The sequence below is a fragment of the Zootoca vivipara genome, chromosome 4 (assembly GCF_965207765.1).
Source record: "Zootoca vivipara chromosome 4, rZooViv2.hap1.1, whole genome shotgun sequence".
Taxonomy (NCBI): Eukaryota; Metazoa; Chordata; class Lepidosauria; order Squamata; family Lacertidae; genus Zootoca; species Zootoca vivipara.
Genome location: NC_142587.1, coordinates 12,397,967 through 12,416,509, shown reverse-complemented (window position 1 = coordinate 12,416,509; position 18,543 = coordinate 12,397,967). Strand labels below are relative to the sequence as shown.

At 43.9% G+C, this 18,543-nt stretch overlaps 1 protein-coding gene across 2 annotated transcripts in view; it reads left to right on the top strand.

Moving 5' to 3' along the window:
• The window catches only part of CLDN10 (claudin 10), a 78,915-nt gene that overhangs the window by 2,270 nt on the left and 58,102 nt on the right, over positions 1-18,543 (top strand). The window contains exons 2-3 of one of the 2 annotated variants that reach the window (XM_035114288.3): positions 3,782-3,954; positions 6,609-6,696. In XM_035114288.3, the coding sequence (XP_034970179.1) occupies positions 6,663-6,696 (34 nt within the window). In that variant the 5' untranslated portion in view covers positions 3,782-3,954; positions 6,609-6,662. The remainder of the gene's footprint in view (positions 1-3,781; positions 3,955-6,608; positions 6,697-18,543) is intronic. The other variant, XM_088667521.1, reaches the window with a different exon arrangement.

Sequence of the window (18,543 nt, the reverse complement as noted above, 5' to 3'; positions counted from 1 at the left end):
TCAAACGTCAGCTAACCCTGGCAGAAATTGAAGGAACAGCAGCTGGATTTTTTTATTCAAGTGAGAAGTATTCTAGGATAAGGGTTACCTGAGATGTTTAAAATCTACACTTCTCAAATAAAATTGAATTCATGTTTTTACTTTAATCAGGGTACAAAAACTACCATTCAGTATTCCATTATTACATCCATCAAAACTTATTTACACTGTTGAATTGATCTTAATGTGCCAGCGTTTTCAGCTGTACACAGTTATTCTCCATATAGTCAATAAACGTTTTCCAACCTTCTCTAAACATATGTTCTTCTTGTTCTCTTACTCTGTAAGTCTGCAAGCTGTACATACTGTATTGTGTCAATGTAAGTTGCCTAATAATAGATCTTATTTTAAGTGACCCCAGCTAAAAGCCTTGCAGTTTTTGCTGTCACCTGATCATCTTGATCTGCTTAAAGAAAGGACACGGTAGCAATAGTTGAACGACCCAGCATGGACAGTAATAGAGGGGTAATAACTTCACTCCTCCTAAATCTTTAGATGTATCAGAGGTTTCCTGCTTCTGGAGTCCGGCGCAATCAGTGGGGGCATGTTGCATGGATCTTTTGGAAGGGAACCCCCAGGGTCATCAAGTCCAAAAACCCCTGCAATCGCAGGGATCTCTCAACTAAAAAAGCACGGGGGAGACGGGAGAGAGGGACTGGGGTCGCAAAGCTTAAGTTCTTTTATTTAGTATGCTTGGGGGTTTCGTGTCAGCGACACTTGGGAAAATTCTTTTTCTATTCGCTTGTTATGTTTCCTTGGTGGTGAGAAAGGTTGGGGTGGCGTAGGGTGTGGTTGATTGTCTTTGGCTGGCCATATTGAATCGGTGGGTTATGAGCTCTTTCTAGTGTGAGTGGGCATTGTTATCTTGGAAGGTGTTCAGTAGGGCCAGTTCTGGGGTGACTTCTCGTACCTGTTTAGTTATTTTGCTTATTCCTGGTATGACTGTGCACACTCCTTTTCTGACTGGGTCCTCGATTACTTGGTTTGGTGGGATCTACTGCTTCAGACACAGCATATGTCTGAGAAGGTCCCGCGAGGGATCATGGGGAGAAGGTGCGAGGAAAATGCTGTTGTGACATTGATTTTGGGGGGAACTTGGAAGGACTGTGGTGGGATCCAGAAATAGCTACCTGGAGCCCCACTGACCACTTAACTGCTCTCTTCTCCATTAGCTTGGGAGCTTTTTATGAGACCCTTGTGGGGTATGATAGCATCCTTTGTCAAGATGCTAACAGATCTGCCTGCCTTTGATCAGTTGTGCTTCAAGGGAAGCTCACCAGTCCTCTGATTCTTTAATATTTTCCAGCCCAGATAGATGTTAACCAAAGGATCTCACAATAGACATCTCCTTGCAGGAGCAAGGGAGCACAGGAGAATCAGATGCACCACAAGAACATCTTGGATGGGATGGCTTTCAAAGAGGGCTAGACAATTGCATGGAGGAGAGGCCTATCAAAGGCAACTAGCCGTGATGGCTATGCTCAGCCTCCCGTGTTAGAGGGAGAAATGCTTCTGGAAAGCACATGCTAGAAGCCACAGACTCCCGCAACGTGTTTCACAAGGACCCCTTCCTTCCCAGTACCTGAGGGTCGTCACATCTTTCCAGGGAAAGGCTCCCTCTGTGCAATGAAAATGGAGTAATCAGCAGGCGCCTGGCTCCCAGCCATGCTAGCACCAGTCTGGCGCATGAGGGTGGGGGGGGGCACAGGAAGGAAGCATTCCTATAATATAGGGCACTCAACTGGCATATCCACCTACCTGAACTCTGAGCCTTTCCCTCCTTGTTCTGGACTGCCTCTCTCTTAAGGAAGATGCAAGCTCTTGCTGGAAGCCACTGGTGGGAAGAGTGTTCCTGTGATTCCCAAACGTTTCAGAAGCATCTTTTCGTTCCTTTAGCTGCTTGATATAATCGTAGCATGGCAGAGTTGGAAGGGATCCCAAGGGTCATCTAGTCATGCAAGGATCCTGCCCACCGCCAGCCCTGGCTGGGCTCGAAACTCCAGCCTTCTGGTTACCATCACAATTCTGCACGGTGTGGAGAAAGGGGAGAGAGAAATGTGTTGCTTTCACTCTCCTAACACTGATATGAGATCCACACCATGCAGCCCTTTCAATAACTAAAGTCTAAAGGGCTGTCACATGGAGGATGGAGCAAGCTAGTTTTCTCCTGCTCCAGAGGCCCTTAGGGCCTGAAGCAGTGACTCTCCTTCCTTGGAGGTTTTTAAGCAGCGCTTGGATGGCCATCAGCCATGGATCATCTAGTTGAGATCCCTGCATTGCAGGGGGTTGGACTAGATGACCCTTGGAGTCCCAACTCCACAATTCTATGGTGCTATGTTTTAAAGAGCATCCAATGCGCCTTTAAAGTACATGACTTCCCCCCGAAATGATTCGTGCCATTGTGGCTTCCCTCTCACAGATCTACAATCCCCAGAACCCCTAACAAACTACAATTCTCAGGATCATTTTTCGGGGAAGACGACATCTGGTTTTAAGAACAGAGATGGAGAACCTGCAGTTTGCTCACCTCCATTTCCTAGGGACCAGGAATGGGAAGCTCAAGTGCTTCTAACAGTATGGTTCCAGGGAGCAGCGTGTATAAAATATTGAATGCAATAGGGTTATTAAGGCAATTGTATCAGAATTAGTATGGGAATGTTAAGGGGGGGGGGAATGAGAGACTGTGGGATTCTGGTGGTGGGCGATGATTGGATGAGGATTTGAAAGGGAGTTTGAATACGAGGCAGTTGAGAGTCAGTTGAGAGCAGTGGGTTCTGGAGGGGGTGGTTGGGCAACTAACTATTCACTTTAGGATCAGTAGTCTAGTCGTCATTTTTGTAATAAAGGAGAATATAAGATAAAGAGAATTTGAGGCCTTAAGCTCAGGTACACACGTCGTCCAACAATCATTTAGTGAATCGTCCATACAGCCTCCTGTAGGGTGCAGTACCTAGGATCTGGACCAAACATTGATATTTTTTGCTCTTTTCTGGTTTCATAGGTTTATGTTCTGGTTCTAAGGATGTAATAGGGGTGGGGGCTCTTTAAATACTGGGGGCTGCCACACACGCCTTTTCTTCTTTTAAAAAATAATTTCCCCTCATTTTCAAAAGCACATGCCTTGTCTCTTTCTTCAAGTTCTTCAGTTACATTTGGTGTTATATGCAGTATAGGGTTGGGAAGAAAAGGGTGGTGGTAAATCTCTCTGGGTTTCTGTGTGGCAGCAATAGCTTGTCATCACAGGATCCTTCCTTAATTTTAAAATTATTAACACCTTACTTTGTTGTTTTTACCATTTTAAAATAATCATTTTATAATTTTCGCGTTTCACATTATTTTTAATTCTACCTTTAATGGTATACTTAATGTCTTATTTTTTTGTATTTGTTTTCTTTTTATTATTATTTTATTTTGACAAAGTAAAAATAAGAATAAAAATGTGCGCCCCACCCCTGAGACCATTCCACTGTAAACTATTCAACCTCCCAAAATTTCAACACCTCTTGCGATGGTTTGACCCCTTTACGTTTTAACAGTACAAATTCTACAAACACCTTCCAAATCTCCTCGAAATCATTTCTCCTGCATATTCCCCATTTCCTTAATGGCACATGTTAATTTATCATTAATAGCTATATCCTACGCCTCTTTATACCATTCTTCCATTTTATATTCTTCTTGCCCCTTCCAATGTGTTCTATCGTGTTTTATGTGTTCTGTTTTCTTCCTACCTTCTCAACAGGTTATTGACTTTAATCAATATAGATCTATATATCCTCTGGGTTGACATCGTGATTCACAGCGATGGAGGGCAGCTTGCTCCCGAGAAAGCATGGATCGAACTGGGGTGCGACGGTCCCCAGGCCAGGGATTGTTGCAAAGTCGGGCTTTCTGGTGCAGAAAAAGCAGCCCAAGGTGCTTGTTACATAATAATAATAATAATAATAATAATAATAATAATAATAATAATAATAATAATTTATTATTTATACCCCGCCCATCTGGCTGGGTTTCCCCAGCCACTCTGGGCGGCTTACAACAGAAACATTAAAATACACTAATTTCTTAAACATTAAAAGCCTCCCTAAATTGGGCTGCCTTCAGATGTCTTCTAAAAATCTGGTAGCTGTTTTCCTTTTTGACATCTGATGGGAGGGCATTCCACAGGGCAGGCGCCACCACCGAGAAGGCCCTTACAGGATTATTTGGCGCTCTGGTTCAATGAACCTGCTTTTTACACACACACAAAATTGCGACTCGGTACGATTTGGGACTTGGAATGGAGAAATGCCCTTGGAAGTGTTTGGCAATGCTTGAAGCAACTCATCAAGAAAAGAAAAGGATTGCTGCTTAAGTAGCGCGCATCATCTAAGCTCCTTGCAAACTTAGTGCAAGCAAATGGGGAGTCGTGCTCAGTTACCTGGATGCAACAGTAATTAGCGAGGTCCCGTTTGCAATATCCAAACGACCTACTTGCAATGTTAAGCCTCCTTAGGCAGTGTTTGTAGGGCTGGATGAAAACATTTCAAGAGTGTTTTAAGTGCAATATGCAATGTGACACTAGATGGCGATAGTGAGCCTTATGGAAAATTCAGTGTATTTTTAAAAACACTTTTTTAAAAAGCATTTTCAGAGCTGTTTTTTTAATATGTGTGTAGATTCCAAATGAGAACTCAAGGCCGTTTTGGGGGGAAATCAGCAGTTCCATCCAGCCACTGTGACAAAAATTAGGCAGTGTGCAAACGATGTGCACAAACAGACTTCAAGCAGTGCTGAAAATGCAGTGATGTATGTTAAGAAAGCCTGATCACTGTTTTGTTGCGTGTGTGATGGAATGGCTGCTACCGAGAAACTATTGGAGGGTTTTATTTGACTTTCAGAGGGTGTGTGTGTGTGTAAACATAGGGACGTGGGTGGTGCAAACAATTAAACATTTTTTAAAAACAAAACAAGAACCATAAGGCACATGAGTCAGCAGAATCATAAGATGGTCGAGTAAAATCAGACAAGGTAATTAAAATAATTAAATGTATCTACAAATAGTAAGATAGACAACAAGATCTCTCTATATAGAAGTGTTTATCTACTTACAAACAATTTATAGATAAGTCTGTAAACAAACAGTAGTGTACAAAACGAACAAAGACAATGTAAATAATTTAAAAGCGACATAAAAAAGTCAGAAGAAGGAAGAAGGGAAGTCAGCTCGTATGAGCAAGCTACAAATGTACAATATAATATAATATATATGGGAAGTATGAAGTTTGGAAAACCAATAAAGATTATATTACACAAAAAAAAGAGTACATACTTTTTTCAAACAAATCCTTTCTGTATTGGGTATGAGCTGCTTCTGATCGGTATGTGGCAGCTGCTTTGTAATGCATGTTCTCCATCAGTAGGTGTCGCTGTAGTGCTGCTTACAAAAACAGCTTACACAACAGCACCACCCAGTGCCCAAAATTGAAAGAGACCTACCATGAAGTATAGTTGGTCTTGTATCACTGGTTTCCTTGCAGGAAGCTCTTTGTGCAACTTGCACAGTACACAACCTCTGCGGTAATTGAAAGCCTCTGCAGATACAAACAGCATTTGGGTCAGACTTTTTTGTTTTTGTTTTTTTGCCATACTAGATGTAGCAGGACAAAGCTGTTCCCCTGCAAACTGAAGACCACACAGTGCATCCTAGTTTACCTCTGTCTCTTCTCAGGCAGAGGAAAAACTGGAAGTTGCTGCCCTCAATAAAGAACAGCCATGGGAGACACCCAGCAGTTGGCAACCTCAACTGTCTATTTTCCTTCTTCCTCCAGAATGCAGTCTATTGCTTGCCATAATCTGTAAAGGAAACAGGAGATGTATGGTAATCATAGTCCATTCACAAGGGCATTACAGGGGCACAATAACCTGCAAACCACCACCACCACCCCAGGCAGCCAGTGTGAAGGCTATGAACAAGAAACGCACACAACCTCTGACAATCATTTGCCACTTAGAGGGCAGTCCAATGGCAAGATCCTCGGAGATGGAGACCTTAGGCTCGGTCAGCATTAAGTCCCCAACCCTGGCTCAGCCAAAGACATGCCAGCGTAACTTGCTTAGCCAGCTGAGGATTGGGGGGGGGGGCTAGACTGGATCCTAAGCCTGCTCAGATTTATTTATTTTTTAAGTTTTTATTTATACTTTTCAAGTTTATACATTTCATTAGTTTTACAATCAATCTTGCATTTCAAAGTTTGACTTCCTTCCCCCTCTTTCTGCGGTTCCTTAAATTTATTTTTAATATCTTCTGCATATCCAAATTCATTTAATTTGCTCATTTAATTATCTACTTTAAATATATACTCTTGTGAAACCAGGTTATTACAATAACCCTGCTAATGTTTTTATCTGTTTGCAATTTATCTGTAAATATTCAATAAACCTTTTCCATTCTTTAATAAAGCTTCTTTACTTGATTTCTTATTCTTCAGGTAAGTTTCGCCATTTCTGCATATTCCATAAGCCTGCTCAGATTGGTCATGTGACCTGGCAACCCAGCGTAAAACACTATTTTGTTTTCCCTCTGCCAGGCAGAGCAGCACATGGTGTACTTTACACTGGCGTAACTTACAGTGGCTTCCTCTATGCCAGCTTCTCATGCACAGAATTGTTTCCTTGGTAAGTAAAGTTTCTTACATTTTTTTTATGAAACTCCAATATACCCTTTGCTGTTGGCAGAGTTTCTGCTGTGTATAACATTGGGCTCTGGAATCCAGCCTTTTAAGTATTTCAAGAGGCTGCTTTTGTGGCCATTGTTAATCCTAAGGGTTTAATATTTCCTTATAGGAAGGGCCAGTCTTTGTCGGAAGGCGCACCCAAAACATGCAGGCGGTGTCCTTAATAGCTTTTTGTCTGAATACTCTTGGCAGGGCAAGGCTAAACAGAGCGAAATATGCATCCTCCGCCGTCCCCATGGCTGAGTGAAACTCTTTACTCAGCAACATTGATAATTAACACTTGGCAATTTCAGGTTGCTGTCAGTCATGAAACGAAGACGTCTGTGCAATGAATGGGCTGTTTGCTTGTGAGTGAATGCAGTTTTCACTGCCGGTGTGACCAGTCAAATCAAACACAGCCTACAAACCAAATATGATAGATTTTCCATTTATGCTGCTTTGTGGGTGTAGGAGGGGCAGGGGGCAGGTGTACCACCCCACCCCGGAACAAGTAAATAAATAAAAATACTGAACGAAAAGTAGAAAGAATCAGAATATTTGAAATTGAAATGCTTGCTGAGGTCACTTGGATGGTGTTGTGGCGCATTCTGGCGATGCAACTGGCGACCCAACTGAGTGATAGGCGTGGCTTCTGCAAACTGACCTATCGCATGGAAGGTGGCTCGGTTCTGGAACAGGACAGGTGGGTGTCCTGCCCCCCCCCCCACATAAATCCTGGCTACGCCCATGTGCTGCCTGCCTGTGTCATGGCGGGTCAACACAGATGACGTCTGATGGCTTCGGTTCATTTTGATGAGTCCCACGCTGTATGCTCTCCTACTGTGTGCCGAGCAATATCAGAAGTGAACTTTTGACTGCTACCCTCGTTCCTTAAGAGAGATTACATTTTTGCCTGCATTTCTCACCTTGTGCCTACAAGCATGACTGTTTTCGTGTCCGAATTGCGTGGGAAATCTCTCTCCCATGCTCAGATTTAGCAATGATAAAAGAAGTGTTGACAGGTGGTCACAGCCAATTAAAGACTTCATTGCGCTTAGAGACTAACCTCCCCTCTGTCAAATTACAGATTTGGCGTAGGACATTTATTGGCTTCGCCTAAATTTAAACCCCACTGGCCTACTACCCCTAGTATCCCAAGATTGTCATGAGAGCACTTGGACTAAAATTGCCAACCAAAAGCTTTACTTTTCTGGTTTATCACCACAACAGTTACTAACACTGGGCTTCAGTAAAGCAAATAATTTACTTAGACAGCGCCCATGTGATATCGAGCGATAGAATAATCTGGCCACAATAAGGAATTTTTGTCCATGGTGTGATTATTTTCCAGCTAGTCATTTTGACACTTTGGCACCCTATTTGCAAAATTTGACCATTCCAAAATACAGACACGCTCCCACTTTCACAAGATTGAATATACTGTACTGCCTACGGATGGTAATTAAAATATGATCTATTATTTGATTATTGATGTAAACCCCCAAAATGTAGTTAAGTTTTTACCGCTATCTTCAATATATTTTATTTTATTTTATTGCTATGGCTAGTGGCTTATTTTATTGCTATGGCTAGTGGTCTTCTTCTTCTTCTTCTTCTTCTTCTTCTTCTTCTTCTTCTTCTTCTTCTTCTTCTTCTTCTTCTTCTTCTTCTTCTATTAAAGGCTCAAGAGAAGCAGGTTGAAGAACATTATGGAGGCTTCCAGTTCCATTGGGGCTTCCGGTTAGTTGCTAGGATATAAAGTGCCGAATTTTTGGCTGGTGTAATTGGAATGGAAATCTTTGCTTTTTGCAATGAAGGGCATGGTGTCATGAACATTTCCATGGCTTTAATCATTGGGGGGGGGGGGCTGACCTGTTGCTGACTACAGACATATCATTGGTCCTACAGTGTATGGGATGGTAGGGAAATGGTAGCATCTCTGGTGGGAGAACACGTCATGCATCTTCTGGGGTAGTTTGTCCACCTTTGGTCCCCACCCTGCACTCAGATCTCACCTGTCCTAGAAGCTGTCAGCATGTGACACTGGCCGCACCCTGGGAAACGGCTTTGACTAGCCAACTAAACCAGGTGTGGGTAGCTGATGGGTCTGAAACCCTCGGTGAGTTAGAGACTTCCCCTGCATGCAAAGACAGACTCTGGTGGATTGAGCAGGCGAGACCAATAGTGGGGCTAACGGTTAAGAAGGCAGCTTCTGCACGTGCCGTAGAGGGAAGTGAGGGTTCATCAACCTGGGAAGGTATCCCATCTTGTTGTTGTTGTTGTTTAGTCATTTAGTCGTGTCCGACTCTTCGTGACCCCATGGACCAAAGCACGCCAGGCACTCCTGTCTTCCACTGCCTCCCGCAGTTTGGTCAGATTCATGTTGGTAGCTTTGAGAACACTGTCCAACCGTCTCGTCCTCTGTTGTCCCCTTCTCCTTGTGCCTTCAGTCTTTCCCAACATCAGGGTCTTTTCCAGGGAGTCTTTTCTTCTCATGAAGTGGCCAAAGTATTGGAGCCAGCTTCACGATCTGTCCTTCCAGTGAGCACTCAGGGCTGATTTCCTTCAGAATGGATAGGTTTGATCTTCTTGCAGTCCATGGGACTCTCAAGAGATTCCTCCAGCACCATAATTCAAAAGCATCAATTCTTCGGCGATCAGCCTTCTTCATGGTCCAGCTCTCACTTCCATACATCACTACTGGGAAAACCATAGCTTTAACTATACGGACATTTGTCGGCAAGGTGATGTCATTGCTTTTCTCCCAAGAAGCAGGAATCTTTTAATTTCATGACTGCTGTCACCATCTGCAGTGATCGTGGAGCCCAAGAACGTAAAATCTCCCACTGCTCCATTTCTTCCCCTTCTATTTGCCAGGAGGTGATGGGACCAGTGGCCATGATCTTAGTTTTTTGGATGTTGAGCTTCCGCCCATATTTTGCGCTCTCCTCTTTCACCCTCATTAAGAGCTTCTTTAATTCCTCCTCACTTTCTGCCATCAAAGTTGTGTCATTTGCTATTTCAGGTTGTTGATCTTTCTTCCAGGAATCTTAATTCCAGCTTGGGATTCATCCAGTCCAGCCTTTCGCATGATGAATTCTGCATATAAGTTAAATAAGCAGGGAGACAATATACATCCTTGTCGTACTCCTTTCCCAATTTTGAACCAATCAGTTGTTCCATATAGCTCTGACCCATAACTCTGCTGCCTCGTGGGACATCTTTGGGAGAAGAAAAGGCTAAAGAGTAAACCAGGGGTCCCCAGACTACGGCCCCCGGGCCGGATGCGGCCCAATTAGCCGCCCAATCCGGCCCGCGACGACCCCCACCGCCCGCTGCCGCCGCCCGCTCTTACGGCGCGCAGCGCAGCGGCGATCTTCAAAATCGGCGAAAAATCGCCGTAAATCCTTTGTGCGCATGCGTATGGGCCTCTCCCGATCCGGAAGAGGTCATTTCCAATGCACTTCCGGGTCGGGGGAGGCCCATACGCATGCGCACAAGCGATTTTCGGCAATTTTTTCCCGACCGTGTGCGTGTGCGCATGCGCACGGGCGCGCACTCCCCCGCCCTCCGGCCCGCTGCGCGCGCACTCCCCTGCTCTCCGGCCTGCCGCACGGTCGGCGCGGCGGGCACCGGCCCGAAGCCCGGTAAGTCTGGGGACCCCTGGAGTAAACCCTACACAAATCCAGAGAGGAGTCCCTAAGGCAGTTGGGTGGCATCTTGTAGATCTCCTACCAGCAACTCCCTCCGCACTGGTGCCAAACATGTTGCTCTGCTTTCCTTTGGACCACATCAATGAGGCCAAAAGGTGGTCTTCTCGTCTGGGCGGCCCAGGACCTCCGTACACAATGCCCAGACTTGTGCCCAAGGGAGGTCACTGCTAACACAGCTGTTTGACTTCACCTCCAGAGATGCACTCCATTGTTTCTCGAGTCTACTCTTTTGAGGAAGCATTTTTGCTGTGCAAGACCACCCAATCTACTATGATTTCACAGCCTGAATTTGGCAGGATGTGATTGAATCTCAACCGAAAATAGCGACAGCCTGGAAGTGCCCCTGTATCATTCAGGTAAATGGTTCATGTGAAGTTATCAAATTGTGTAACCTCCTGTTACTGTGTGGCCTGCCGCAGTTCTGAGGAATCCAAAATGAAAGGTTGGTCTGAGCAGAACCAAAGGTAACCAATATTAATCCCTAGAAGCATACATCTTTTTGATATGCAGTGGATGGTTTAATAACAGTTCAAGTGCGATTATTCAGGAAGGAAAACCCAAAGGAAAGCAATTAAGTTGTCACTGGACCGTTGAGATTATTATTCTGCAGAAAACAATACCTTCACAATGTGCCTACACTTCAGCCATCTTTTTAAAATCACCTCTTTGAGATTGTTGATCTTAATCTCTTAGAACCCTCTAAATCTTCTCGTATGCCACCTCTTAATTATTTTGAGTACAGTATTAAAATGAAAGATGTTGTTAACTATGAAAGGGTATGTTACAGGTTGGCTAATCCAGGAATCGTTCTAATACTTGCGCTCTCTCTCAAACACACAAAACTTGTAAAAATGCAAAATTATTGGGCATGCTAGAGTCCGTGCTTACAAGGCTGTCTCCGTTCTTCACTGCTCTGCTCAAAGTCTGTGCTACAGCTCATCCTCGTGGGGAGGACGCAATTGCACCACAAAAATGTCCAAATGTGTCACCAGACATCCTTACTAGGAGCATTAGGTTAAAACATCAGATTCTTTTTTTTAAAAGGAGGATTGCTCAACCTTCTCATGGGCCAAGGGGTGGTCTAGCTAGGTCAACACAACTCTAATTCAGCGGCAGTCCACATAGGGGAAAAACCACTATAAATAAGCTAGATATTACATCGCTATAACAAAAAAGGGAAAAACAATGCTATGTAAAACCTCATAGAAAAGTTTTCTGCTGTAATAATAATAATAATAATTTATTATTTATACCCCGCCCATCTGGCCGGGTTCCCCCAGCCACTCTGGGCGGCTTCCAACAAAACACTAAAATACAGAAATCCATCAAACATTAAAAGCTTCCCTAAACAGGGCTGCCTTGAGATGCCTTCTAAAGGTCTGGTAATTGTTGTTCTCTTTGACCTCTAGTGGGAGGGCATTCCACAGGGTGGGTACCACTACCGAGAAGGCCCTCTGCCTTGTTCCCTGTAACTTGGCTTCTCGTAGCAAGGGAACCGCCAGAAGGCCCTCGGCACTGGACCTCAGTGTCCGGGCAGAACGATGGGGGTGGAGACGCTCCTTCAGGTATACTGGACCGAGGCCGTTTAGGGCTTTAAAGGTCAACACCAGCGCCCACAGCGCCTCCTGGTGTTGCATGCTTATAACACATTCGATATGCTGGGGGGGGTTAACTAATGTAGCTGAGTCTCTAGTATGACTTTTAACAGGGGTGAATATAAACTAAACTGCTTTCTTGCTGTCATGTAATTCCAGGGTAGCTGCCCCTAGCTAAGGTACCATATATTTAGAGAAAGACAGGCAGTATAATGGTTAGACCAGGGAAAGCCAACATGGTATTATCCAGATCCTATTAGCCCGGCCAGCATTGCTAATAGGGATGATGGAAGGTGAGAATTAAACAGCATCTAGAGCAGTATTTCCCAAACAGGTCTCCAGCTGTTTTTGGACTACATTTCCCATCATCCCTGACCACTGGCCCTGCTAGCTAGGGTAATGGGAGTTTTAATCCAAAAACAGCTGGAGACCCAAGTTTGGGAGACACTGATCTAGAGAGGGTGCCACACAGGCCGCCTCTGGGTTTCACGAACACAGGAATAGATAGAACCGCAATATTTCTTCAACTGATACATTACTATTTTTACTCACACGCTTTTTCCTTCCACTAAGGTAGATGGAGTACTTTGGCATGCTATGAAAGAAAGTGAATTTCTTTCAGGTTTTCTAGACTGTGTGACATAAAAGGCAAGAGGGCCTTCTGGAGTCCAAAACGTAACAGGTCTTGTTCCCAGAGGAGGTGAAAGCTCCAATTCAACTGGCGCATGAAGAAAACGGGGAGATGGTTCTCCGTGCACAAGGAGCAGTTGGAAAATTGGATCCAAAGATTCACAGATGCTTCCATCGTTACCAATGCAGGAATGTTTTAATTTGTAAAACTGGCCAAGTGGCAGTGGCTCCCTGCTGACCTAGGGAGAGAAAGGAGTTTTGACAAAGGAGTTCCCAGTACAATCACCTTTTGTTACTTAAAAGATAAAGAACTATTGAAGCATTAAAACAATGGGGGAAGGAACCAAAATCTACCTGGCACAGAGGAGAAAACTAATTCAGCTCTGAAACCTCATAAGGTTTTGGCACATAAGACTCTTAACTTATAGTGAAACATATCGGTGATCCAACTTAGCAGAGCATTTATCTGCACTGGCAGCAGCTCTCCAGAATTTCCTACAGACATTCCCAGCCCAAACCTGAGACCTGCATGTGAAACAGATGCTGTAAAACTGGACCAAGGCCTTTTCCACAACTGCTTCTGCATCATAATGAGCAGGGGGGGCAACCTGAAAAAAATGTTGGAAAGTGGGGCAAGTAATAGATAATAGATCACAAGACGTGGCAGATGCACACCACCATTTGAATGGCAATGCCCATCAACTGGGGGAGCAGCCCCCTCAAATATTTAAGGGGGGGATGAGCCAAAGAGACGTTGGCCTCTAGGAGTTGGATCCTAAAGTGATGAGATCGGAGCAGATTGAACACAAGCATAAAGACAAACAATATCATTGTGAGTTGCGAGGAGGGGGTTAGTAGTGTGTACAACGCCTGAGTCCCTTTTAATTCCTGGGATCCTGGATCCAGCGAGGATTAAAATCTGTTTCACTACTGAGAAGGTCAGGCAAGTTTCTTTGTGAGATAGTGGCCTTAGTTGCCACTGATCTACCTTTTCTATTTCATTTATCTATTTCATTTATAAAAACCACCTTTATCTTCTAAAGATCTGAAGGTGGTGCACATGATTCTTATCTTCCTCATTTTATCCTTACAACAACCCTGTGAGGTAGGTCAGGCTAAGAGATAGCGACTGGCCTAAGATCACCTAGGTTGTTTCATGACTGAGTGGGGATTCGAACCCTGTTCTCCCAGGTCCTAGTCCAACACTCTAACCATTACGCCACACTGGCTCTTACGGGTCTTACAATACATAGGAAGTTGCAGGGTGCCAGAGGGCAAAGGGGTGGGCTTCTTCCCACACCTTTCATACACCTATAATACCGGTAGCAGAGTGTATGAAAGCTGAGCAGAGTATGAAAGTGGGCAGCAATTTTCTTAGAATATAAATTTAAACAGCCTTAATGTATCAGTGACTTCCCTTCTTCTCATTCCATGGTTCATTTTGCATAACCTAAATCCCTGCATATTTTACATAAACTAAACCATTCAGTCTTCCATTATTATGGCCATCAAAACTTATTTACACTGTTGAATTTATCTTAATGCTGCCGACGTTTTCAAGTGTACACAATTTCCCTCCATATAATCAATAAACATTTTCCAATCTTCTTTAAATGTATGTTCTTCTTGTTCTCTAATTCTTTACGTTAGGTCCGCAAACTGCGCATATTCCATCAGCTTAAGTTGCCATTCTGCTTTAGTTGGGACTTCACTCATTTTCCATTTTTGGGCTAACAAAACACAGGCCGCAGTAGTGGCATACATAAATAACCTTTTTTGACACCTGGGAATTTCCGTCTGAATTATCCTCAACACAAAGGACCCTGGTTTGTTTGTTTGGGAAACTACTTGTAAACAAATTTTTCAATTCATTATGAATTATTTCCCAATACTCTTTTCTCATTATGAACAATAAGAATATTATGTTTCATTTCTTGCAGTGTTCACATGCCTTTCACTTGGCCTGCCCAAGTCCACGTCACATGTCCATCTTATTGCTTCTTCTATGGAGCTTATGCAAACTAAACAGGGTTGGGCAGTAATAGGAAAGAGATCATTACCAAAAGCTCTGTACCTGCCAGTCTCCTGGCAATCCAAAGGCCCATTTGTACTCTACAAGGATAAAGTTGTTATTCACGCATTACAGTACTGCATGATTACAAAAGGAAGGTTCAAATAGATTAACACATGAGCTTTTAACTTTGAAATAAATTACTTAAAATTATTAATTAACTTCCTCCCCCTCCCACTTCAAAACTTGTAAGGGTTGTGATCAATGAGGACTAAACTCACAGGGCCTAGATTTGCATGCACCCTGCCCCCCCCCCCCAGCATGTGTACAGCAGTGGAAACGGCTTTATGCAGCTGTTCGATCTCTTTTGCTGCAAATCACATCTCCCCCACCCAACCAAGGCCCTACCCCAAGAGGGGAAAAGAGATGTGTACTTGCATCTTTTGCCTTCATGAGTGGGGAAAAACATCCCAGGAGGAAAAATGATTAGGAAGCCCTTCTCTTCACTAGTCTTTTGGTTAATACTGCAGTCTCTCTGTCTGTTTGGGGTTTTTTAAAGCAGCGACAACAAAAACTTCCATAATTCCGGGGGAAATGTTAGCATGACATGTAGTTTAAACGGCAGGAAACAAGAGGAATTTAAGAATATAGATCAGGCCCACCTCAATTTAGTCGAGAATTCAGACAATTCAATCAGGATCTATCTTCTTAACTTTAACATTCTCAAGCTTTGCCCTCAAGCTTTGTGTGGATATAGTTTTCAGGGTTTAAGCCAGCCAGACATGCCTTGGGTTGCCTTTAAAGTACTGCTGTACAAAGTCTAGCATATTTAGGTGACTTAACAATGAAATACGATGATGATGATGATGATGATGATGATGATGATGATGATGATGATGACAGGTGCTAAGGAAAAGTGTACAGTACCTTATTGCCACCATGGAAGTCACAATAGCTACAGTGTAGACTGAAGCAAATGCTAGACTGAGGGAGTGCCTACATTGAACCAAGCAGATCCAACACCTTAGCAGATCTCTTACGGTTAAAGTTACTCTTTAGGGTTGGCGGTGAGGCTTGTCACCAAAATAAAAATGGCAGCATATCTGTGAAGTTCTCTGATCAACAGGGAAATCGGTACCAAAGAAAGCAGCCTATTTTTGACAGTTGTCAAAATATGGACAGCTCAGAGTGAGGGAAGTCCAGCAAGGAATAGTCTGGTACCAATAATAAAACCAAAGGTCCTGTTTTACTTCACAGGAGCCTTTTAGTACTCCAGAGGTCTCCAGAGGGAGAAGGGTGCTCTCCCAGACCCTGGGCACCTGAAAGAGCTAGTGGGGGGGGCAGCAAAATGGCCGAAGACTTCCTGATGTCGAGAGTTTTTCAGGGCCAAATTAAACAGTTGCAGTACAAACTAATGGCCGATAGATCTACAGCTTTACTCCCAGTGCAATCTAAAATTACTGAAATGGTCCAAAAGTTAGAAGCAGGCATGGGAAATTTCACCATGTTACTGGAAATGAAGCATCTAGAGAACAGAACTTTGTGTACCGCTGCAAAATTGTCTGCAACTGTTTTCTAAGTGACATCCCATGATGTCCCGCAGAGCTTTTCTTAACAAGAGGGCTCAATGTGGCATTGTAACCACAATTTAAAAGTTTTTTTTAATGTTCTTTTGATTTATACTAAGCAGTTCAGAACATACCGGTACATATATTGATCGTGACATTTCAAACAAAACTTCCATAACTTCCTGAAAAATGATACCTACTGTCAATTAGAATTTTATTATGCCAATGAAGGCTGAATGAAAGAATTTTGAAAATTGACCATTATGTGCATAAGAGCATCTTTCTGAAATGGAGTCTTCAATGTGGGGTTCTACAGGGTCCATGTGATATTTTAAAAAGGTCAAGGACCTCTGGACAGTTAAGTCCAGTCAAAGGTGACTATGGGGTTCCAGCGCTCATCTCGCTTTCAGGCTGAGGGAGCCGGCGTTTGTCCACAGACAGCTTCCCGGGTCATGTGGCCAGCATGACTAAACTGCTTCTGGTGCAACGGAACACCATGACGGAAACCAGAGCACACGGAAACGCTGTTTACCTTCCAGCAGCAGTGGTACCTATTTATCTACTTGCACTGGTGTGCTTTCGAACTGCTAGGTTGGCAGGAGCTGGAACAGAGCAATGGGAGCTCACTCCATCTCGGGGATTTGAGCCACCAACCTTCTGATCAGTGAACCCACGATGCTCAGTGGTTTAGACCACATAACATCTACAAGAAAACACTGAGGATGTTGTCAGCAATATGCTAGTAACACCCAGCTCTACTTCTCCTTTGCAGGTGTGGCAATGGATGTGCTGGAAGGATGACTTGACTAGGTAGTGGACCGGATGAGAGCCAATAAACTGTTCAATTCAGATAAGGCACTGTTAGTGGGTGGTTTCCTGGACCAGATGGATGGGAGGTTGCCTGCTCTTGATGGGGTTACATTCTCTCTGAAGGAGCAGATATGCAGCTTGGGGGTATTTCTGGATCCATCACTGTTGCTTGCGGTTCAGGTGGCCTCAATGGCATGGAATGTCTTTCATCAGCTTCGCCTGGTGGCCCAGCTGTACCCCTATCTGGACAAGGGAGAGCCTAACTTCTGCTGCCTATGCTCTGGTAACTTGTAAAGATTACTGCAACATGTTTTGCATGAGGCTACCTTTGAAGATGGTTCTGAAAGTGCAGCTTGTGCACAATTTGGCCAGCCAGGTTGCTCACAAGGACAAGACGGTCAGAACACATAACACCAACCCTGGCAACGCAAGGCCCTCACTCTGGATAGAGGAAATTGAAAATAGAAATACTCGTCTTTCTGAGACTGGAGAAAACGAGGAAGGATTTGGTATGAGACACTTCCTAGTGCAATAGTCAAAGGAGATCTCCCCAGATTTCCAAGTCTCTTTGAGGATGATTTTGAAAGAACTCAGTGCGTACTAGGCCCAAAGCAGAAAAATTAACTGCCCAATATATATATTAGAATATGTTTTGCAGATGTCTGAGAAAGGAGGAGCTTTTTCAAGTGCTGTGCCATTTTAAAGAACTTGATACAAAAGAAAAGTGATATACATCTATCAGGGTATGTATGTGCCCAGACATTCTTTATAGTATCAGAGAATTGAAGTCTGGTATAGGACTACAGTAAAGGTAAAGGGACCCCTGACCATTAGGTCCAGTCGTGACAGACTCTGGGGTTGCGCGCTCATCTCGCATTATTGGCCGAGGGAGACGGCGTATAGCTTCCAGGTCATGTGGCCAGCATGACAAAGCCGCTTCTGGCAAACCAGAGCAGCACACGGAAACGCCGTTTACCTTCCCGCTGTAGCGGTTCCTATTTATCTACTTGCATTTTGACGTGCTTTCGAACTGCTAGGTTGGCAGGAGCTGGGACCAAGCAACGGGAGCTCACCCCGTCACAGGGATTCGAACCGCCGACCTTCTGATCAGGAAGCCCTAAGCTCAGTGGTTTAACCACAGCGCCACCTGGGTCCCTTTATAGGACTACAGTACTTAGGCAAAATTATTCATCACTGGAGCTAATGGGGAAGCTTATCACATGGGGCAAATCTCTATTTACACTGAGATTAAGGAGGAGGAAGCTTTATACCTCAGCTTTATAATTCTAGCAGTCTGTCAGATGGGTCCATAATACTCATATTTTACAGATGGAAAGCCGGCAGAGAACTACTACTTTGCCCTGGTCATTCAACGAGTTTCTGGCGTAACTCACGTCTGGATGATGCCACAATACATCTGTAAAATAAATCAATAGGCAAGGCGAGTACCTTCAGATACTGTGATGTGTATATGCTAAAGAT